This window comes from Dipteris shenzhenensis, chromosome 19 (genome assembly GCF_047967505.1).
Source record: "Dipteris shenzhenensis isolate YYH24624 ecotype China chromosome 19, Dip_SZ_1.0, whole genome shotgun sequence".
Classification (NCBI taxonomy): Eukaryota; Viridiplantae; Streptophyta; class Polypodiopsida; order Gleicheniales; family Dipteridaceae; genus Dipteris; species Dipteris shenzhenensis.
The window spans coordinates 52,276,775-52,300,714 of record NC_141614.1 but is presented as its reverse complement, the minus strand read 5'-3'; the positions used below and the strand labels follow the sequence as shown (position 1 = coordinate 52,300,714).

The 23,940-nt window shown below is 42.4% G+C and overlaps 1 protein-coding gene across 1 annotated transcript; it reads right to left on the bottom strand.

Moving 5' to 3' along the window:
* Positions 1-2,711: 2,711 nt before the first annotated feature.
* Positions 2,712-17,803, bottom strand: LOC147890628 (putative serine/threonine-protein kinase PBL8). The gene is made up of 7 exons (XM_087390331.1): positions 16,899-17,803; positions 16,612-16,772; positions 15,515-15,591; positions 15,240-15,387; positions 14,975-15,127; positions 14,596-14,728; positions 2,712-3,013 (listed from the first exon to the last, which is right to left on the bottom strand). The coding sequence occupies exons 1-7, from the start codon at positions 17,578-17,580 to the stop codon at positions 2,712-2,714; spliced, it is 1,656 nt and encodes a 551-aa protein (XP_087246457.1). The 5' UTR covers positions 17,581-17,803.
* Positions 17,804-23,940: the final 6,137 nt, after the last annotated feature.

The following is a 23,940-nucleotide window of genomic DNA, read 5'->3' as shown; positions in this document are numbered from 1 at the left end:
ATTGAATGTTTGACACATTGGTGGATGCATTCCCTCGTCCTTGGAATCTTCCTCGGTTGGAATGATTTCCTCTTTGCTGATTTTGATGTTGCTGAGGATGCTACTGATGCTGATGCTGATGCTGATTCTGACTTTGATTTTGTTGATGATGACCACTTTTCTGATATGATCTACCTCTGTTTCTGCTTTTGCCTCTGCTTCTGTCTGAAGCTGTGAATGCCTGATCATTAGAATGACCTTTACGTGCTTGAATGGCCTAAGTCCTGAGTTCTTCACCAAGTAGAACTGACTAAAGTTCTTCCAGTGTTGGAATTTGCCGTTGGATGGCAATACTCTGGACTAGATTCTCATATTCTTCTCCTAGTCCATTCAGGATTACTTGAACCATTTCTGCGGGATTCATAGTCTCTCCTGCTGCTGCAAGTTGATTGTTGTAGTCTTTGATGCGGAGTACATAAGCATGACCAGTTTCACTGCTATTGCGGAAACTCTGGTTGATCTGGTTTCTCAGGGTGAGAATCCTGGATGTGTTCTTGGACTCGTAGAGAGCTGCGAACATATCCCATGCTTCTTTTGATGTCTTGACTGTGTTGAGCTATCCTAGCATGACATCTTGCACATTCTGCTTGATCAGGTGATAGGCATACTTGTCTTTCTTATCCCATTCTGCTTGAGCTCGGGCAATGGCAGGATCTGCTAGTGGTGTGGAAACTATTTGTGTAGATGTAGATCCCGATGTAGATCCCGTTGCTGGTGCTGTGACAACAGATGGAGTAGAGCTACTAGTGGCTGGATCGGCCAATGGTCTAGGTATGGATCCATCGACATACTCCCATTTGTCCTGAAGCACAAGAATGGTCTCCATTCGGTATTTCCATGTACCGAAATTGGAGTTGTCTAACTTAGCAGATGCCTCCAGATTGAGGTTGCTAGTCGACATGGTGCAAACAATGTACTCAAAAGTGTCCTGAAAAACTCTGTATGAATCAACTGCAAATACACTGAAGATGCCAAGTGAAATCTCTGTACCGTCAGTGAAGGTAGAACTGCAGTATATAAGATCTGACCTGTGTTACAAGGCTTGTGGCAATGATGCCGGGAATAGCCAAGAGGCTTTACAAGGCTGAAAAATGATGTGCACGATGCCGTGAGATAGCCAAATAGGCTTTACAATGGTGGCATGTGTGTGTGAAATCAAGTGCTATCTGCCCACTGAATCAATCTCTGCAATGCCTCTGAACTCTGAAGTCTGCTCACTGAACTGATGAACGTAAGGTTTCAGGTAATGTAATGATGTGAAATCGGATGTGAGCGTATGGACTGACTCCGAGTAGGTACTAGTCGGGAATTTCGGGCATGGCTTAGATTGGCAACTTGGGGAATTCAAAGCGTCCCCTCTATGGCGATCTAGTCTACTCTGATCTAGATCTAAACCAACCGTCGATCGATGAAAGAGCAGCAAATAATTCCTTTTCCTTTGTTCTTTTTAAGTGCTGGGTCAGATGCGTCGATGTAGAGGCAAATGTGCGTGAAGGAAGTGGTTTTGTCGGCGAGGCACAAATATGAGTGTAACTTGCGCCGAAATGTGTGCGTGATGTAACGAGCGCGTAGAGCACAAAAAAACGAGCGACTTTCCTTTTTGGAGCACCCTCAAATTCTTCCTGGATCAAGAGATATGACTTGATCTAGGTGGAGGGGCAAAAGGAGTGCAAATGGTGCTCAATGATGATGTGTCACTGTGAGTCACATGCAGTGATGATGTGGCACTGTGCTTAGCAAGAGGTGTGCCAGTGAAGCTCTGTGCTGAGGTGGCAAGAGTGTGCACATGCAGTGTGTGCACAGTGTGCCTGGCAAGAGACTGTGCCTGCAGGGGTCAGTGCTGACTGGACTGCTGAGGTGGTAGTGCTGAGGTGGCACAGATGATGTCAGCAGGGTGACGTGGCACTGATGACATGGCACTGATGACGTGGCCTGATGATGTGGCAGTGCTGATGTGGCAGTGCTGACGTGGCAGTGATGATGTGGCAGTGGTGACGTGGCAGTGATGACATGGCACTGTGGATAAGGGTGCCACGTGGCTGATCCTTGACCACACCTATGTGTGTGGTGACCCTGGGTGGATAAGGTTTGTGATAAGGCCACGTGTCTCAAGGAGGGAGACCGGAATCTTTGAAAGATTCTGACAGAATCTTTGAGATTCCATCTCCCTGCGGATTTCCGTCGATGGGCTGGAGGCGTTGAAGCAGTCGGTTGGCTTGTTGGAGGCGCGCTTGGATCGCAACAAGACTTTGCAGAAGAGAGCTGCTGGAGGCAGACGTTGCTTGGCGGCTGGCTTGTCCGTGGAGCAGTTGTCGATAGGAAGCTTGCTTGTCGCTTTGTCAAGATAGTTGGCAATGGAGATGGCCACTGTGAGCTTTGGAACTATTGTCTACAAAGGTTGTGTCGCAGGAGGCCGCCGCTGCTACTGAGTCGTTGGAGAAGCTGTAGTGAAGGAGCTGCTGCTAGCGATGTTTGCTTTAAATGGTCGGCTGGTTGCCCCCGTGCTTTGCTTGAAGGTGCTGCTGCTATTGGCGAGGTCGCTTGAAGTGGCCGGCTCGTCGTGCGCTTGGCTAGAGGTCGCGTGAGGTCGGCGCTGCTTGTGGCATCGTCTACTGCTAGCGTCGTCGTGTGCTTAGACCTTAACAAAAGGCCTTAGGAGGCGTTGTTGTCCGTCAAGGCAGAGTCGATGGCGTAGGAGTCATGGAGGAGCCGCGTAGGCTTGGAGACAATGGCTTCCACTCGATGCCTGGCTCACCAACATTCGAGCCCTTCATCAACTCCAAGGTGTCCTCTACCTTCACGTCAATGCTGTTCCAGAGGCTGGACGGAAGCGGCTGTTCGTCTGTCGCAGGTGTGGGAGCAGTAGTGCAGTCTGGAGTAGGAGACTGTGCAAGCACTTGTTGGAGTGGCTGTCGAAGGCGCTGTGCTTTGTTGCTACAGCCTTTGGAGTCTATTGAAGACTGTGAGCTGTGAGCTGTGAGTGGCCGTCATTTTGCCAGCCGGGAGCACAAACTAGAGGCCTTGCTATAGAAGGATATTGACGGCAAAGTTGATGGAGCCTCTGACGTCGTAGATGAGCCACCGAGAGCTCTTAGATGACGTAGACGTCTTGTTGACAAGCAAAAGCTTGCTGCAGCTTAATAAGCTCCGAATGCAAGAAGCTTAGGATCTCTCCCTCAACTATAGTTTTCCCACTCACAATGAGGAAAGAAGGATGAAGAACTCTGTGAAATCTGAGAAATGTCACAAACTCTCAATAGTCTCTCAAAGAACTATATGCTCTCAATCAACCTTTCTTTCTCTCGGTACCTGTTTCTCACAGAAATCTCTTCACACTCTCAAGAATCTCAATGTCTCAACGGAAGACAAGGGAGCTCTGATACAATGACAAAATATGAAGAGGTGAGAGGAGAAGAGTGGAGATGAGGAGAGAGGGCACAGCTAGAGAGCACACCACAAATGACTAACTGTACACTAGAATTAGTTGAAAAAATAGAATATATACAAACCCTTTTAGGGTTAGGGTTAGGGGATCTAACCCTTTCCTTTATAGCACTCTATAAGGTTAGTGCTATGCACATATGCTCACGTGATGGTGCTATGCACACATGATCACATGATGTTGAGCGTGAACTCTCAACATTCCTATGTTTGTGGCGTGCCATTTATGATATGATTCTAAGGTCGCTCCTTGATAAGAGTGCACTCACATTTATATATTTAGGTGTCGTGTACTCACCAAAGATCCACCTTATTCTCATTTTTTTGGCTTATGAATGTCAAATTTTCTTAGAATCATCAACTCATTTCTAGATTGATATCTAGATCATGTCTTGATATAGGTGCATTCCCATAGTTCATGTATATGTTTCTCCATTTCAATTTATTAAAAAACCCCAAATTATAAAAAAATCAATTTATATGCTACATATCAACGTTTTTTGTCTCTTAGAATCATCAACTCATTTCTAGATTGATATCTAGATCACGCCTTGATATAGGTTCATTCCCACAGTTCGTGTATATGTTTCTCCATTTCAATTTATAAAAAATTCCCCAAATTTCCTAATTATCTTCTCAAAATTTTTAAAGATATATCTTTTTTATTTAAGAGGACATTTCAATTATATTCCATTTATGTGAGCTTCACTCATTTGCTACTGCATTATACCTTATGTCTAGTTTTAGATAGGTTTGTGTAGCATTTCTATTTCTTGTTTGTAATACAAAATGAACTCCCACCAAAGAAGACATATGAGATAAGTCATTCTATATGAATAGGCGGAGTGTATTAAAGTAGTATCCATGTCCTTTTATTCTTTTATCTTTGGAACATGGCCTTGCTCCTATCATCATGGGATGGATTGAGAAAAAATGTGAGCAAACCCTCAGTTTTCTCTTTAGTTTCCTATAAAATAAATGGCATATGATGATGCATCATCCAAAATAAATTTACTTACATATATAATCCATCAAACCATAATGAGAGACACATTCACACAAGAGACTCCCACCCTCAAGCATGAGTCTCCCAAATTCATAGGTGATGTTATCTCACTAATAGTCTACAAGAATTTCACCCCTCAAGCCTCATCAAAATAAGTAAAAATGAAAAATCATGCTCATTCATGTGATAGATGTGGCTCCAAAAGTACCACCCACATTTGTTAGGTTGCATGTTGTTGAGATTTGATGCTCATTATAGTACCTGCATCACACATTCCAAATCCCACACATATTGAGTGCTACAAGGGCCTCACAACAATCCTCATAGTATTATCTCACTCATGGTGAAGTTTGTACATGGCGAAGCCTATGTATGAAAAAGTTTGTGTTGGCCAACTGACATTCCTCTTGACCATTTTACCATAGCTTACTAGATTACAACGAAGCCCTCCTAGATGCCTTACCCTACACCAAATATGAGCAAATGACTCATATTTGCCATTGGTACACATTTTTAATGTCGCATATTAGCACCTCCTAGATGATGAGACCCCATTGAATTGTAGATTTTCATAGTGGTGGCCAAATGGCCTATCAATCACTCAAAATCCTCATGAGCCAGTGGGCACAATAACATGCACATAGTTGGCACAGATAGAGAACTCTTAAATTGGCACATATTGCCACATAGATAAAAACACATCTCATGTCAGAGTCTTCATTTAAAAGTCCTAATAGTATAAAACATGGTAGTAATCATGTAGAAAAACTAATAAGTTGATAGGAGAAGACATTTGAGAAATAATTATGTGCACCACCACTAGTGGAGCTACCAAATGGCTAATGGTACACCTCACTTAGACTCTTATTGACTCCTCACTTGATCTTCACTTTTGCCTGACTAAACTCTCACTAACCTTCTTTGCTCAATTTTCCTCATTGAAGTCTAATACTTTCACTAAAGTTTGACCCTCTTTTCAAGACATCAGAGATAACATATTGTAACCTTAGAAAAATCTTATCAAGCCATCAATGGATCGTGTTGGCTATGAATTGTGACCAATAATATGGTTAATTTCACTAAGGAATGAGTTTAGGCTGCCCATGCTCTAGTTTCCCCAAAAGGAAATATACGTATTACTAAGCATGTTCTTGTTGTAGGATGGATTCGCCATGCTTGTGGCGTCCTTAGAGGATTGCTTGTTGACACATAAGATACAAGAACAACAGAAGTGAATTCATATATGGGTGCACACTACATGCGCTGCTAATGGGATTGGAATAAATTCAGAGAAGAAATGTATTTCTTTCATCGCATATCCTACCTTATTGCTTTTAGCTTTGAGGGATTGGTTGACTTCAATCCAAACTATCAACAACTCCACCTTGACTTGTAGTTCATTTATTTTCTAATTATGCCATCAAAAGTTTGAGAGACTACAGAGGTTAAATTGTCTTTTATCTCACAAGGCACCCATTTGAGACTGGCACCTTGTTAGTTTCCCCATTCACCTATGCATTGATTACCTATGTATTGGCCCTAATCTCAAGTCCTTTCCCATCCTATATTTCTGTGAAGATTGTGGGAGAGAGGGAAGGAGTCTCACTTGCGGCTTTCTCACATGCACAATGGGGGAATACACACAAAGGTGGAGGCTGAAAACAGTTTTCCTCTTCTTAGTTGTGAAAGCCAAAAGAACTCTCGTACAAAGAAATAGAAGAACCCTATATGTGGGTCTCAAACCAAACTCAACTAACTAAGGTGGCATACTAACTGAGCCACAAACTAGAGTAGATAAGGATAGGTGTCATCCAGCTATTATTCGTGGGCAGTGTACCAACCGCATCTCCAGCTAACAGGTCGGTGACATAAATGCACAACAGTCACCCTGGCATATTGCGAGTGGAGCTCGATATCTCAACACTCCCCCTCGAGCTCAATCCCAATTCCTGCACACCAAGCAGGTCTCTGAACTTGCGCAGCTTCTCTGCGCCCAATGCTTTCGTGAAGATGTCAGCTACCTAATCCTCTGTGGTGACATAAACTAGATCAATGAGACCTAGTAAAACCTTCTCCCGCACATAGTGATAATGCACCTCAATGTGCTTTGTTCTGGCATGAAAGACTGGGTTCTTTGCCAAATGTATACTACTCATGTTGTCACAATAAATGACAACTGGCCCATCTGTAGACTGATGCATATCATAAAGTAGCTTATGCAACCAAGCTACCTCACATGCAGCCATTGCTGCACCCCTGTACTCAGCCTCTGTGCTCGACAAGGCAACTGTAGGCTGTTTCTTGCTGCTCCAAGTGACTGCAGCACTCCCAAAAGAGAACACATATCCACTGGTAGATCGTCTATCAGAAATGCTACCAGCCCAATCAGCATCAGTGTATCCATGCAACTGTATCTGAACCCCAGCCTCATAAAATAGTCCATACTGCAATGTGGACTTCACATACCTGAGTATGCGTCTAGCCGCATCCAAATGCGGTTTCCTTGGAGCCTGCATAAACTGACTTACCAACCCAACAGCATAGCTCAAATCTGGCCTGGTAATAGTCATGTAAATCAAACTTCCTACTATGCGTCTGTACATAGTAGGGTCTTCCAGAAGCTCACCTGCATCTGCGCTCAGCTTCACATTCTGCTCCAAAGGAACTGAAATAGGCTTACAGCCTGTCATCCCATATTTGGACAGCATGTCCAATCCATACTGCCTCTGCAAGAGCTGTATCCCACTTGGTGATCTAATCACCTCTTTCACATGAAGGATATCTTCATCACTATCACCTGTGATGATCAAATCATCAACATAAATGACCAGCAACATAATCCCTTTCTCTGTTTTTCTCACATAGAGTGAGAAATCTGCCTTGGAAATCTGAAAGCCAATAGTGACAAGATATTGTCCTATCTTGTCAGACCATGCTCTAGGTGCTTGTTTCAAGCCATACAAGGCTTTCTTCAACCTGCAAACAAACTCAGGATGAGTAGCATGAAAAACCTGCTGGCTGCTCCATAAAGACCTCTTCTTGCAAATCACCATGCAAGAAGGCAGTCTTTACATCCATCTGATGTAAAGACCATCCCTTTGATGCAGCCATAGCAATGGCTGCTCTTACGGTTGCCATCCTTGCAACCGGGCTGAAAGTTTCTTCATAATCAATGCCATATGTCTGTGCATACCCCTTGACAACTAATCTTGCCTTGTATCTATTCACAGAACCATCTGCATTGTGCTTGATCTTATAAACCCACTTACAGCCAATTGCATTCTTGCCTTTAGGCAAAGGCACCAATTCCCATGTAGCATTAGCATCCAAGGCATCCATTTCTTCATCCATGGCTTTCTCCCATTTTTCATTTCCCATGGCTTGCTCAAAAGAAGTGGGTTTTGGTTCCTATATTACTTTGACCATATAGGCATAGTGAATGGCTGTAAATCCATCATATTTCAGCCTATCCACAGGATACCTAACCCTGGTAGACTTGCGCAAAATAGGCTCACTTCCAGGTGCTCTCAAAACATCCCTGGTCTTCCTTACTCCAGGTGTAACAACAGAAGGAATACCCAACTCATCATCAATGGTCTATTCTGAGCCACTGGATTCACCATCCACACAAGAGTGACCTGCATTCACATCAAACATGGGCTGATCTACCTTCTCTTTTCCTTTTCGTGATACCTGCGTACCACTCTCTGCATTGCTTTGAGGGGATTCTCCTGATCTCAATCTACCTGTCCATGGCGAAGCATGTGAACCACTGGTAGAGGACACTCCAGGTCCACTGATATTTTGTGATTGCTGCTGTGCATTCTGTGCAGCATTACCATTTTGTGCATCTACATCAATCATCACATTTACTGGTTTATACCAGCTGCTCATCTCATCAAAAACAACATCTCTGCTCACTGTGAACTTACGTGTAGAAGGGTTATAGCATCTATACCCTTTCTGCTGCAGAGAATAACCAATAAAGATGCACTTCTCAGCTTTTGGATCCAACTTGGACCTCAACTCATCTGGCACATGGACATAGGCAATGCAACCAAAAATCTTCAAATGAGAAATATCTGGTTTCCTACCAGTATACATCTCCTCTGGCGTCATGCCATGTATTGCTGCAGTGGGAGTCCTGTTCATTATATAGAGTGCTGTAGCAATTGCTTCAGCCCAATAGTAATCTGGTAGATCTTTTTCATTTAGCATAGCCCGAGATACCTCTCCAATATGCCTGTTTTTCCTTTCTGCAATTCCATTTTGTTGTGGGGTATGACTGCATGAATATTGGTGCTTTATACCATGCTCCTGCAAGAACCTTGCAAACTCATTTGAGAGGTACTCTCCCCCTCCATCTGACCTTAGGCATTTTATTTGCAGGCCTGTTTCTTTTTCCACCATAGCTTTGAAAACTTTGAAGTGCCCAAACACTTCACTTTTCTTTTTCATAAAATACACCCACAGTTTTCTGCTGAAGTCATCAATAAATGTGACAAAATAGTGACAGCCTCCAATAGATGCAGCTTTTGTAGTCCACATATCAGAGTGGATTAATTCCAATGGCTTTTTACTCTCTTGAACATGCCTAGGAAAAGGTTTCCTTGCCTGTTTCCCAAATTGACAGCTTCACAAACCTTGTGCATTTCTGCAACCTTGAATTTAGGCAATCCTGCAACAATATTTTGGGCTTGCATTGATTTAAGTCGCTGTATATTAACGTGACCAATACGTTTGTGCCAGATATCAATATCTGCAACTACACCGGTCCCATGTGCAAACATTGCTGCACTCAATTCAGGCATGTCTGCATCCAACGTAAACATCCTGCCCTTCTTCTTTCCTTTTGCTATCAAGCGACCATTGTTTTTCATATCCTCAACAAAGCATCCATGAGGATTAAATCTGACCTGCAAGCCCTGCTCAACCATCTGACCAACAGAAACCAGGTTCTTGGTGATGTTCGGGACATGAAATACATCAGACAAGTATTTCTTTTTCCCATCCTGCATAGACAAAGGAATTTTGCCAATCTGCACAATAGGATGTGCAGTATCATCACCAGTCTCCACAAATCTTGGCTTTTCCATCTTCCTTGCATCTTGCATCCATTCTGCATGAACTGTCATGTGGTTTGACGCACCTAAGTCAACATACCACACATCATTTTGTTCTTTTGCACTTGTCACAGAATTGGTCATATGTTGCACCATAAATAGATGCTCATTTCTGTCATCACCCTGCCTGCTAGAAGATGCATAATTGCCTTGCTGCAATTTTCCACTCATAATGTCATTCTGCTTTTTATAGCAGTCCTTAGCCATATGACCCATTTTGCCACAATAGTAGCATTCAACATTGCTGTTTGCATTTTGGCTTCTCTGCCATCCACCACGGCCTCTTTGGCTCCCCCTGCCTCTAGAGTTACCACGTCCTCCTGCATAGGACTGGTTTTCTTGCGTTTGCTGCATATTCTGATTTCTACCACGGCCTGCAGATTGGCCTCCTCTACCTCTGCCTCTACCTCTGCCAGCATTTGAGTAGAAGACAGTTTCTTTTGAAGTTCCTGATGAAGAAGATGCACCACCATTTCTCTGCTCTTCAGAAGTTAGAAGAGCAATCAACTCCTCAAAATCAGGAAATTTTTCACGGACGGCAATGGATGTCCGGAACTGTGCATAATCCTTTCCTAGACCTTTCAAGGTCACAGAAACCAAATCGTCATCATCCACTGGTGACCCAATGGAAGCAAGTGCATCCGCAATTTTCTTCACCTTCATGTGGTAGTCATTGATGTTCATGTTTTCTCTCTGCACATTATGCAACTCCTGTTTGAGTTGCATTTTCCTGGCTTGCGTATTTGTGCTGTACATTTTTGCCAAAGTATCCCATGCCTCCTTTGGCGTATTTGCATCCTGAATATGCACAATCATGGAGTCCGAAATACTGATAGACAGCCAGTACATAACTTTCCTGGCTCTCTCATGCCATCCTTTGAATGCCTGCATTTCCTATTGACTGGGAACATTAGGAAGAACAGGTTCTTCTTCATTTCCTGTAATGAATTCCCAATAGCTTTTTCCCATCAAGAAATTCGTCATTCTAAACTTCCATGCCTGGAAGTTATTCTTGTCAAGCTTTTCAGTGACAATCTGTGAAAGAGAATCAGATGCCATTACAGAACACTGCAAAATATTCTGTCACTGCAAAAAACACAGCTTTTGCCTCACACGGGCAGATCTGCAAAACTGACGAAAGTGGTATTTCACCACACAGTCACTTCCTAGTGACGATTTTGCATCAACAGGCAACAGGCATGAATCTGCAACTCCCAATATCTCTGCACACAGGCATACGATGCAATTTCTGCGGCACCTTTCCACCGACTAGCCGCGCAGCAGTGGTTGCACAGCAAAAAACAGGGCCTTTTTCTGAGTGCCTGCGAAGAACTTCCGCCTTCAAAACGGGCCCCGAAACGGCCTCAAATCAGAAAAATAAAGTCACTTAGGGCTTCGCCCTTACCCGTAGCATATACTGCGCTCTCGCCACACCGCGAAGGGCGTCTCAATCTGAAACAGTGCACTCCTGCACTTCTGGCTGTGCTACCTGCAGAGATTTGCTCCCAAACTCGAAATAGGAAAGCAACACTTGTCCTCTTACCAGGACACCACGAACTTGGCTTGCTTTCTTGAGCTCCTTACCACGAACAAGGCTCTGATACCATGTGAAGATTGTGGGAGAGAGGGAAGGAGTCTCACTTGCGGCTTTCTCACATGCACAATGGGGGAATACACACAAAGGTGGAGGCTGAAAACAGTTTTCCTCTTCTTAGTTGTGAAAGCCAAAAGAACTCTCGTACAAAGAAATAGAAGAACCCTATATGTGGGTCTCAAACCAAACTCAACTAACTAAGGTGGCATACTAACTGAGCCACAAACTAGAGTAGATAAGGATAGCTGTCATCCAGCTATTATTCGTGGGCGGTGTACCAACCGCATCTCCAGCTAACAGGTCGGTGACATAAATGCACAACAGTCACCCTGGCATATCGCGAGTGGAGCTCGATATCTCAACAATTTCCACATTTAGCTTATGTGCATAAATTTGTTCGTTGTTGCTTCCGCACAATGATTTCCTTTGTGGTCTTAAAGCTAGGCTAGAAATATACCATGAGGTGGAGGATGAGGCAGTCGATAGAGCGAGCGAGCTAGAAAAAGTGAGCGAGCTTTTTCACAATTTCCTTTGAAAGGACCCTAAACTTAGCTTTGTGGAAACCCCTAATTGGGAAGTATCTCAAAGATAAAACTTACCTTCCTATGTTTACTACACTAGCACTCTGAATTTCATAGCATGGTTTTGCACCATTCATAAATAATACTCTTAAGACATAGGACACAACTTACTATGTTAACCATACTACCATTGCAGATTTTAGTCTACCCTAACTTCCAATTGACTCTATACTCCTATTATGCAATGGTAGTACGTGTGCTTGAAAATAACCAATCTTCCTCTCCAAAACATGGGATTCCATTATCGATACAAAAATTTATTTTGCATTTCAAATAGGTTTTCCTATTAGAACAACTACAATTACCCTACACCACATTGTATGATTTTTGTAAACTTACTGACATAAGTATCACTTAAAGATAAGTGTGATGAACAAATTGCCTAAACACTTCATAACACATGATTAAATCACTACCATAAATATATCATGACATTCAATATGATTCTTCTTACTGAAACCATTACCAAACCATTAAGCAATTGAATGCTTAAAAAAGACTCCACCCATATCTTAATTAAAACTCAAGTGTCATTTGAAAGCCATCTTCAGCATCATACGAAGAACAATAATAGCACTTCTCAAATTTAAATTTTATGGACATGTTGTTCTCAACCAAATGGCTATTTGCAAACTTTGAACAAAGAGGCTTTTGCAACAATATTCTACTCTTCCTCACATTCATCATCTCAGCAAAGAAGTTGCGCGATTTTTGCCTATTTGAAGGCTTCTTATCATATCTCCGGTTGCTTGCCGTTTCTTTTGCATAGCATGGCAATATACTACAACCAAACATACATTTCAAACCATACTAAGTCAAAGTGGGTAAGTCATTCAATCCTGCTCTCGATTTTGAACTAAAAAAATTTGCAATCGGAGTTATAGCGCAAAAGTTATAGCTATTTTACTATTCTCTTCATATTCCATGCAATTAAGTTCTATTACTTGTATATTTTTTTTTGTAAAAATAATTTAGAAAAATATTATGAATATTCCAAGTCAAAATAATACTCTCGACCAAGTTTGGTAATTTTGGTGACCATTTTTGGCAAATGTAGGAGGAATTTGACCACGGCGTAAGGTGCTCCAGATGGCCAAATTCATGCCATGGTGGACTTGTGCATTTTTGGATACCCCACGATGTCCTGACCAACTTTGCCTTTTGTGCCGTGGTCAAATTCCTCCTACATTTGCCAAAAATGGACATCAAAATGACCGAAGTTGTCAAACTCCTTCATCTACCTCTTCAAAATCTATATTTCTTCATAGGAAATCATGAAGTGCATCAATCCTTTGCAAGGTGATATAGTAGCAAACCTAAAAATTAAAATAAAAGATACATGAACATAGCCAACCTCCATGACTAAGAAAACATAGAAAATGAAAATTTTAGATTCCTCTTCAAAATATATATTTTCTCATGGAATGCATCAAATTATTTCAAGGTGATTTAGTGATATGAAATCAAATATTTCATTTACATAGACAACCTAAAAGGTGGCTTCAAAGGTAAGATAAACAAAGAAAATGAAAATTTACAAGGTGATGTAGTGGAAGATCAAAGTCTTCTGGAAGATCAATGTCTCGCCTAAAGGATACCTAAATTGTAGCTTTAGTCTAAGTAATCACCACCCCAAAAGCATTTGACTACCCAAATATCTCCATCCTTCTTAAAACCCCTAGTAGGGTTAAAATTGCTATCACAAATGGGTAAGGTGCCATTTTGACCCTTTGTATCTTTGCCGTACTTAATGCAAGAGGTTTCAAACTTCAAATATTTCATCAAAGTTTTTTAAAATGAAAGGGGTGATGCATTGGCCGCCCATAAAAATAGTTTTCGATTTCATTTCTTAAGAGGGACATGCACTTCACAGTGAAATCCAGCAATAAGAATCCAAGAAGGAATATGCCTTAGAAAATAACAATAAGGTTCTCAATGTTACCAAGAGGAGAATCGGATGCACTGCTACATTTTAAGGGCTGCAAGAACAAAGGCTCAATCATTGAAGGACTAATAAATTACATCTCGTTATGAAGTGGTGTCACAGTGTATGAGAGAAACTTCAAGGATTAATTCTTTAAAAAGTCCAAGGTTGCACCCATTATCTCATATTAGAGATCAAGAGAGCATGAATACCTTTCTAGAAGATGGAAATTTTGAAGACCAAGTATATTTGATAGAAGTAGATGCAAAAGATGAAGATGAGGACTATGTAGGGCAACACAAAGATATTTCTTCTAAGCTAGTATTTATGGAAGTACACATAAAAGATGAGATGACATCCAAGAACGATGAAGCAAATTAAAATCCTAGCAAAGTTATAGAGAAAGCACATGACAAAAATTGGCCCTCTCAATTGAGGCATATTACAAACATGATTATTATGAAGGAATCTATCTATTTCAACGATGAATTGGAATTGAAAAAAATATTTCTATGGAAAATAGTTCTCTTATGTACTCGACTTACACTTGTTTGTGAGTTTGCAAGTTGGATAACATAGTCACTGTAACACTTACAATGCATGTGATACCCCATACTCTTCTTAATGAGCATATTTGATGAAATACAAATAAATTGAATGAGAATACGATTTCTAATTTTTAGTTTCTACTTTGCTTAACATAAATAATATTAAAATTTTGAATTAAGATTCAACAGTTTTCACTCCGCTCTGAGGGAGGACCACATCTGCTGAGGAGACAACTTTTACTACATTTAGGCACCTAACAATTTTCCAGTAGTCAACCAAACTAGTATTTTGCTTGTTTGCATTCTTAATTGTTTATACACTAAAGTTTTATAGCATACTTTCATAGGAAAGATTCTTCCTGGTTCTTCGACCTCGGCTCTTCAAGAAAGAGACTGCTCCCTTTTCTTGTCGAACAGAGGGACAGCAGTCCACCAGTTGTCGTGGCGTCTCACCTTCTAAAATGTGTAAGACCTGCTCCGTAAATGTGTGTTTTTGAAACCCATTAAAAATTAGTTAGCTATATTCTAAAATTATCCTATTTTATACATCTACATATTCCATTAAAAAAACTCAATGAACAGGCATTGACTTCAATCTATGCAACCCTGAGGCTGATTTTGGTCAGTATTTGAAATCTCTCTCGCAGAATACTTAAATCTTCCAGCACAATGAGACCTCGACAATTATCCTTCTTGAAAATTGAAACATTCATCTTACCTCTCTCATCCGTGGCCGTGCTGAAGGGTCTTTTTTTATACAATGATAGGCAGCACGCATCATATAACGCATTTGACTCACATTATATGATTTCTTCAAACGAGGGTCAACCAGTTCACTTAACATGTCATCATTGAGTAGCTTTGGACGTGCCTGTCACAACATAGTTTAAGCATCAAAAAGCCAAAAAGAAAATACAAAAAATCGATGTGGAAAGATGAGAGAACAGATCACAAACTTCGGATGCTCCATCATGCCTACTGACCCACTCTGTTAGACTTTTCTGTTCAGGTGGACGCGAAGCATCAAGAGCTTTACGTCCTGTTACAAGCTCCAACAGGACAACACCAAAGGCATACACATCGGACTTCCAAGAAACCTGGCCCCTCTCGATATACTCTGGAGCTAGATACCTTGAACACCAGAAAAGGTAGTCTCAGGACAAGGTCCAGACCTCCCAAGGGGTATATACTTAAACACAATAAAGTAGACGTGAAAGTAGCATAAATGGTGACCAAGATTTTAACAGTTGTGAAATACCCAAATGTGCCGATTAAACGAGTTTGAATGGCATCCTCCCCTATGTCATGTGACCTGGCAAGCCCAAAGTCTCCCACCTGGGAACATCAATGGCTTATGTTGGAATCACACGGTCAATTGTACTCAAGTACACATACACATGCATGATAATAATTGGTTGATGCTTTTGATATGGGTATAGTCAATAGAAATTCGTTTTGAAACCCTTAAACGTATTAGAGAAGCATCTGAAGAATAGATGTTTCAGAAAAAAAAAACAATGCCCTAAATATTCAAATGCCCTCTCTCTCTCTCTCTCTATATATATATATATATATATATATCGCATGTGCGCACGTGTGTGTGTGTGTGCGCGCGCGTGCGTGTGCTCACTTTATGATTGTCTACATCCGTGGGACTTAGATTATCCTGCTTTCTTGTCATATAATGAGGTCTTTTTATATTTGTAGCAGATTATCCCTTTCTTTGGGACTGTAATAAAATGATAACTGGTTTTCACCACACACAAAAATGTGTCGGGGTGTGTGCGCGTGTGTGACCTAATTGACATTTCATAGGGAGCCGTTTCAAAAAGCCAGAAACGTCCCTGAAGGCTGAAACCGTTCCACTGAATGAGCTCCATGGTGACTAGGAAATGAAGTGCCAATGAGAAAAAGAAACATCATACTGTAAACATAAAGCACATGGGATCATTGACAGGAGACCAATAGAGTCAGAAAAAGGGCAATAAGGGCATGAAACTTATTGTTTGTCACTAAGACAGCCTTTTCTGGAATATTGAAGAACTCTCGATGTTTCAGATAGGGGCCTTTTACATCTTAGTGCATGCTTCATTGCCAGGAGTCGTGTTCAGTAAAACTCACATCTAGACTTCCATAAGTTGCTGTAAGATTGCAAATTCCATTATATCAAGGATATAAATATTGGTTGTGGGTCAAAGGAACTTTCTGAGGTCAATTTGTCCTGAGACAATCCAGCTGAAACATGCACACTTCGTATTTTGCTAAAACATCCAGAACAAATCAGTCTGCTGAAAATTCCACAGTTAGGTACATTTTAAAATGTAGAGAATGCAGGGCCCAGGGGTTTGTGCATACCATGGGTTCAAATTCATGGGTTAAAAGTATGTTGCTTGGACGCATGTCCCGATGTACAATGCAGCCTATGCGGGATTCTTCATGCAAGTACCGCAATGCTTTTGCCGCTCCTAGAGCAATCTTGTGCCTGGAAGCCCATTCCAAATTTGTTGGACACTTTGCTACAAGCAAAAAATACAAAATAAAATTAAATCACAGTTAGAATCTCAGTCAATTGAAGTCAGAAAAGACCATGTATTTAAATATCTGCCTCATTGGGGTGGAAAATCATTACAGGAACTACTTACATGAAAGGTGCCATTCAAGGGATTTGTTGCAGACGTATTCATATACCAACATCCGATGGCCATTCTCATGGCAGCACCCAAGAAGCATGACCAGATTGCGATGTTGTGCATGGCTTAAAACTTGTATTTCTGACCAAAATTCACTGTAGCCTTGTGTGCTTGCAAGCTTCTGCTTTTTAACAGCAATAGCTTGCCCCCTGCTTAATAACCCTCTGTAAACCAATCCAAAGCCACCTTCCGCCAGGTAGTTATCTTCAGAGAACCCATTGGTTGCCTCTTCAAGCTCCACATAGCTATACTTTCTTGGTAAGGTACCAAAAACAGGAGATTTTTGCTTACAAATGGAACAAAGAAGAGGTCTTCCTTGTGAATAGTTTTTTGATAGGATACTGCAATCCATATTAAATGGACCTTCCATAGGATGCTGTGGGTCTGTCTGCTGTTGACGCTCAAGGTTCTGATCGAGGAGGGGCAGCTCCTCAACACCTTGTTTTTTTTCTCTTCTATTCTCCTCTTGCACAATTTGATTCATGATGTCCAAAGACACATCCAAATCTTCCCTAGTCATTTCCTGCTTCCTTTCATATTGCTTATTAAATTGCCCTAGGTTCTGCAGCACACGAAATGCTTCAAAGTTTTTTACACCAGGCTGTACTGGAACAGGATCAACCTTTTCTGGCATATAAAATGTTTTGGAGAGATGAAAATTTGGATCACTTTCCGATCTTGATAGATAAGCCTTTATAGGGGTGTGGGCTTCAGGTGGAGAAACAGAAGTACTAAGGACAGATGAGGAGACCAGTGGCAAAAGAGTTCTAACGTCAAGGGAAGATGTAAGCTGGTTGAAGAAACTAAGATTTCTAACAGGTATATCTATTGGACTACTCAAGCCCAACAATGTAGAGCTTGAACTGGAACTCGGTAAAAATCCTGGGGAAAAGCGAAGTTCTGAGCACGGACTTGTTGACTGTTGATCTTCACTCGAGCCACCAAAACTTGAAACTGCAGACATTGGAGAGAGAATTCAAAAGTTAAGATCTTCAAAATATCCTTGTATCAATACCTTAAACAACATCTAATATAAGAAAATTGACACATGTTTAACCTCTGAAGTAGTTTTCTCCTTGCAAGATAAAGTTGACTACCATACAGAAACCAAGCTTATTGTTCTCACATTGCCTCCCTACAAGAAAATTTTTGAATTCCTCCATATTTATGCTGAGAGTTTCATACACATAGCAAGCTTCCACATTGTACTCCAGATTTATGCTGAGAGTTTCATGCACATAGCAAGCTTCCACATTGTACTCCTAAGTAAAAAGATGTGTCTTTCTAAGCAGATATTCATCCAATCTCCATAAGTTTGTGCAACACAATCAGGCATACAATTATACAGAGAGAGATGTAGCATGGACCAAGCAATCTAAACTAATTAGATTGCTCGACGCTCCCGAGAGCCCTAGAGACTTATGGTGTGATTGTTAAAAGATCCCATTTGTCTAGTTCCCTAGCAAAGAAGTATTACATTAGGCTTGTAGCTTCAGAGGGCTAAACCCGCACTTTTTCAATTTGGGAGATTGCAAAGCATTATGCATGATCTGCACTCAGCCAGGATCAAAGGGATATTCGTTTTAACATCAATGGTCAATCATCACTTCTTCCTTGTCACCTGAGGGAGCTTTATGATTAATCATATGCTACTCTAAGAGGCAGATATTGCATAATGGACCTTCTACGTGCCTTAAAGTGCAACCTAGCTCTGATCTTTCTCACTCCACCAGCATACTTCATCACCAATATTGACTTAGACAGTCTTTAGTGTTACTTTGATCCAGTAGCTCCGTGGGCACACCATCCACCATACCAAGTTCTGCTACAAGCCCAATGCCGACTTCAAGATCACCTGCCATATGATAGAATCCTACACAGCCCTATATGATGTAGAGGTGTTGCCTAAGCTGCAAGAATTAGGTCTCGGCAGGCTTGTTCAAAAGCTGCCTACTTAACATAATATCCTCCAAGCCACTCAATTTGTCAGCAACTACAAGACTGCCACCAAGCAGCTAATGGTCCTTGATGCCACAACGAGCTATAAGTATGTTCTTGGATTCAGCTACATACATGTTCATGTCACCTTCATCGACTTATCTAACGGGGATTGAGGAAGAATACGCAGGTGTGTGTGTTTCCTTCTTTCACTTTTTCTTGTTTTGTTTTGTTTTGATTTTGCTTTTTTTGGGAGGGGGAGGGGGTTTGTCATGAGAGCAAAGTTCTCCCTAAAATTTTCACTTTTTCCTTTGCTCCCCAAGTTGGTCCCCTACCGGGATCCAAAGCTCTGCTTGACTTATAGTTTCAGCCACTGCCTGACTGAGAGGAAAAATCCCCTGACTAAAGTCCTTCACCTTCACAAAGGTTCCCTGACCTTCTGATGCTCAGAAGAATGGATAGGGGCTCCTAAGTATCTTCTTGGCAAATTCATCCTCTGCATACCCTGTTTTGATCTCTTCCAAAACAATTGACCCATGCAGAATTTGGACTGCAGCCAAGTAGGGGATTTGAGAGAGGGCATCTGCCACTACATTCTCCTTGCCGGGCTTGTACTTGATCTTGAAGTCGAAGTTGGCTAGAAAATCCTGCCACCTTGCTTGCTTGGGAGACAACTTGGGCTGTGTCACGAAGTAGGAAGTAGTGACATTGTCTGTGAAAACAGAGAAGTGATTTCCCAAGAGGTGATGCTTCCGAGTCCTTAAGCAATGCACCACCGTGGTCATCTCCTTGTCATGAGTAGGGTAACGGGTCTCTCTATCAATCAGTTTCCGACTCTCGAAAGCTATAGGATGCCCGTCTTGTAAGAAGACACCTCCTATGGCAAAATCTGATGCATCTGTCTGCACTTCAAAGGGCCTCTCAAAATTAGGGAGTGCTAGGACTGGCTGGCTGCTCACAGCCTCCTTCAGTTTCTGAAAAGCACTCTCATGCTTAGGGCCCCACTTCCACAGTGTATCTTTTCGTGTAAGATTGGTAAGCGGAGCTGTGATTTCACTGTACATGTCAATGAAGGTCCTATAGAAAGAGGCTAACCCGTTGAATGCCCGTACATCATGAACACTCCTTGGGGTAGGCCACTCCACTATGGCTTTCACCTTGCTCTCGTCCATCATGAGCTTTCCTTGGCTCACCTTGAAACCCAGAAAATGGATTGTTTCCCTTGCAAAATCACACTTACTTTCCTTCAAGAACAGTCGATTTGTTCTCAGCCTATCAAACACCTCCCTCAAGTGCTTGATGTGCTCCTTTATAATCTTTAAATAGATGAGGATGTCATCTAAATAAATGACTACACACTCATCTAGTAGGTCTCGAAAAATACCATTCATGAGTGTTGAAAAGTTTGCCGGGGCATTGGTTAACCCAAAAGTCAACACCTTCCAATCATATGAGCCATACTTGGTCCTCATAGTTGTCTTTTCTACATCATCCTCAGAAATTCTGATTTGATGATACCCGGACCTTAGATCTGTCTTCGTGAAGTACCGAGCATGCACTAGAGAATCAAACAACTCTCTCACGTTGGGAAGGGGATACCGGTTCTTAACAGTAACCTTGTTGAGTGCCCGGTAGTCCACACAAAGACGCAAGTCTCCTTCCTTCTTTTTGACAAAGAGAACGGGAGCTCCATATGGAGACTTTGAGGGCTGAATAAATCCTGCCTCAAGCAACTCTTGCAACTAAACCTTCAGCTCCTTGTTCTCATCTTGAGACAAACGGTAGGGTGCCTTGGCTGGAGGATCTGAACCGGGGTACACCTCTATCCTATGATCGATCTCCCACTTTGGAGGAAGCTCCCTTGGAAGCTTCTCGGGTAGGATATCTGCATATTCCGTCAGCAAGGCTTGAACCTCATGTGGTACATGTCCTTTGGCTGAAACTGAGTCATCCTCATGCTCCTTGATTACCAATAGGTAGGCTTGATTTCCCTTCCTCACTGCTTTCTTTAACTGCATGGCTGAGAGGAGTTGGGGTAAAGGGCCTCCCTTTTGCCTTGAAGCTTTCACCACCTCCCAACCTCCATCTTTGCAAAAAACCAATTGCTCATCATGGCTATTGATGAGTACCTTGTTTGCTCTCAGCCATGTTTGCCCAAACATGAGCTCAAAGTCATCCATTTGTACTACAGAAAATTCTGATCTGTTGGAGCAGCCTCCTACTTGAACACTTACCCCTTGTGCCACCTTTGCCATTGCTTGGCCCGGGGTGTTCACTGTTTTCATGACCTTCCCCTTGCTGATCTCAGATTTCAGCCGGATCTCCTTTGGCTTCTTGGAAGTGATGAAGTTGTGGCTGGCCCCACTGTCCACCATAGCCCGTACTAGGTGTCCATTCACTGTTGCGGTAACGAACAGTAAATCTGAGGCTACCTTGTCCTCACTCATTGCTCCTAGAAGCTGAAGGGGTGTCATTTTCTGAGTGGGCTGCTCATCCTCTGTTTCCTGGATGATCTGTAGTGATTGTCTCATAGGGCAGTCCCTAGCAAAGTGTGCCCCCGTACAAATGTAGCATCCGCTTCCTTTTGGGGCTGATTGACTCGATGATGCCTTCACCGATCCCACATTGCTCTTGGGCTGAGTAGTGCTCACTTTGCCTTTGCCTTTTTGAGCTGTAGTAAACTTGGGTTTGGCCTACTCAACTGAAACCTCCCCCATCGCATGGTATTTCTTCTTATTCTTGGAGCCAAATCTCTTGAATTTCTTCTTCTTGAATGGAGGGATCCCTTGTCCACTGGCTTGGTCTTGGCTTGAGCTTGTCTCTCACTACCATGATTCTTCTCTTGCCAATCAGTAAGGCAGTCAGCCACCTCATAGGCTTCAGCCACTGTTTTGACATGCTCCCTCATGAGCTCATCATGTGCCCAAGGCCTCAGCCTTTTGATAAAATAGTACAACTGGTCAGCCTCACCCATCTCCTTGATCTGTAGAATAGGGGAGGAGTGAGCCTGGATGAACTCCCTCAAGGTTCTGGTGTGTTTGAGACTGTTCAAGGCATCCCGAGCCTTCCATTCAATGTCAGAGGGCAGAAATTGCAGCCTCAGCCTTTGTGAGAGCTCCTCCCATGTCAAAATGGTGTAGGTATTGCAGTTGGTCCTCTCATCCTCCTTATAATTCCTCCACCATAGCTTTGCATCGTCCACCAAGTAGGTTGAGGCATGAAGCACTTGCTCTTGGGGCTCGACTATCTTGGCAAGGGCAAGGTATTGTTGCATGTTGTAGATGAAGTTCTCCAATACCTTTACCTCTCGTGCGCCCTTGTAGGGTTCGGGTTCCTTAAGCTTCACCCGATCCCTTCCGGATGGTCCTATCCCATGGCTGGCCTGCAACTCACTAAGAACAAGTTTGATGGCTCTCAGGGTCTCCTTGCTGGAGCTCACAGCTCTCACTCAATCTCCTTTCCTTAAGCTACACCTTGGGCAATTGTCGATTGCATTCGAATCCCTGTGTGTGTGAAGTGTTTTTTATTTTGGAGGGAACTAGTCCCCTTGCTTCAAACGATCAGCTGCCTCTTTCAAAGCAGCCTTTCCTCCTTGGTCCTTTTCCCAACAGCCACTTGTCTAAGGCCCAATAGATTCAAACTTGCCCCTTTGAATTGAGCCCTTCAAGAGCCCACCATCTCATGGGTGGAGATCCATACATACCATGGGCTGCTCCCCTAAGTTGAATCATGTCGTCGTGCCAAAGGGCTGCTCCCCCTTGACTCAATGGAGGGCAAGGATTTCTCCTTGGTTTCGGTGTCAAAGCCAAACCTCGTAGAGCTACTGCCCTAGAGGTCTAAGAGCCTCAGCCCTTAGTCGATGCCGAGGATGGTGAAGGAGGAGGGGTGGATTGAGATCTTCAGTCCCTCGTCAACGGGCCACCCGTTACAGGGTTGGGGGGATGGAAGGAGAGAGAGATGTGCCATGAATGAATGCTAGAATATGCCCAAACAGCCGCAAACTGTCAAAATGCCAAGTAGATGCTGCCAAAAGGAGCCAAAAAGTGAAATGACTCCCAAAAGATGCATGCGTAGGTGAATCCAGAACACGGAACAAGCAAATCTAGAACCCAGAACAAGCGGATCCAGAATAGATAAATCTAGAACAAGAGAATCCGGACGGAACCCAAGACAAATGGAGCCTAGAAGCCGGAATTCAGGATTGCACTTCTTGCACTTCATAAGGGCAAGTGCTCTGGTTCGGATTGGCTTTCACTATCTTTTTTTATTTCCCGTTGGGCTGAGATTGGGGATCATATTACCTCAGCCTGGCAAGGCGTTTGGGACTCTGTTGCTCTGCTTGACTAGGTCTCATCCACCTCATTCCAAAGGAGGCCAACCATCTTTTATAAAATTTTGGCGAAAGCAATTAGTTTACGGCTGCAGCCCTTTCTTTTGGATCTCATGTAGACATGATTTGTGCATGGCATTACCAAATATATCTAGATGATCTAGAAACATGCCCAAACTCATCCTGTGAAAACATAACATATTGCAATTCAATCTCATGATAGTCACTCATAAGGTCAAAAACCATCAACTCCATCACCCATAGTAGGGACTACGATATCTCCACTGACGTCATCAACGCCCAACAGTGGGTGTAGACCATAGTATAAGCATATGCTCTCACACATACAAATCCACACACCCACATATACTTGAGCATCCATTTATACAAAGGTCTTCGTAGTACCGAGTTTTTGTCGGCTTTCCGGAGGTGAAGAGCAGACTCGGCCATGACAAAGGCTAGCATTAAAGGAAAAGGCTAGTCAAAAAGTATTCCACAATCTACAAACTGCTTGTGAAGACTAAACAATTTCATTTTAGTCTCTCCTAGATGAATGTCTAAGCAAAAAAAATGCTTAGGCAATCTAGCTGAGAGGGCAATGCACCACTTGAGATAAAAGAATTAGCGTAATATCAGTAGGCCGCAACTGACAAAAACTTCATAGGATGAAATTTACATGTCCACTAATACGATAGAAGCATATATCTAAGAATATGTCCAAATTCA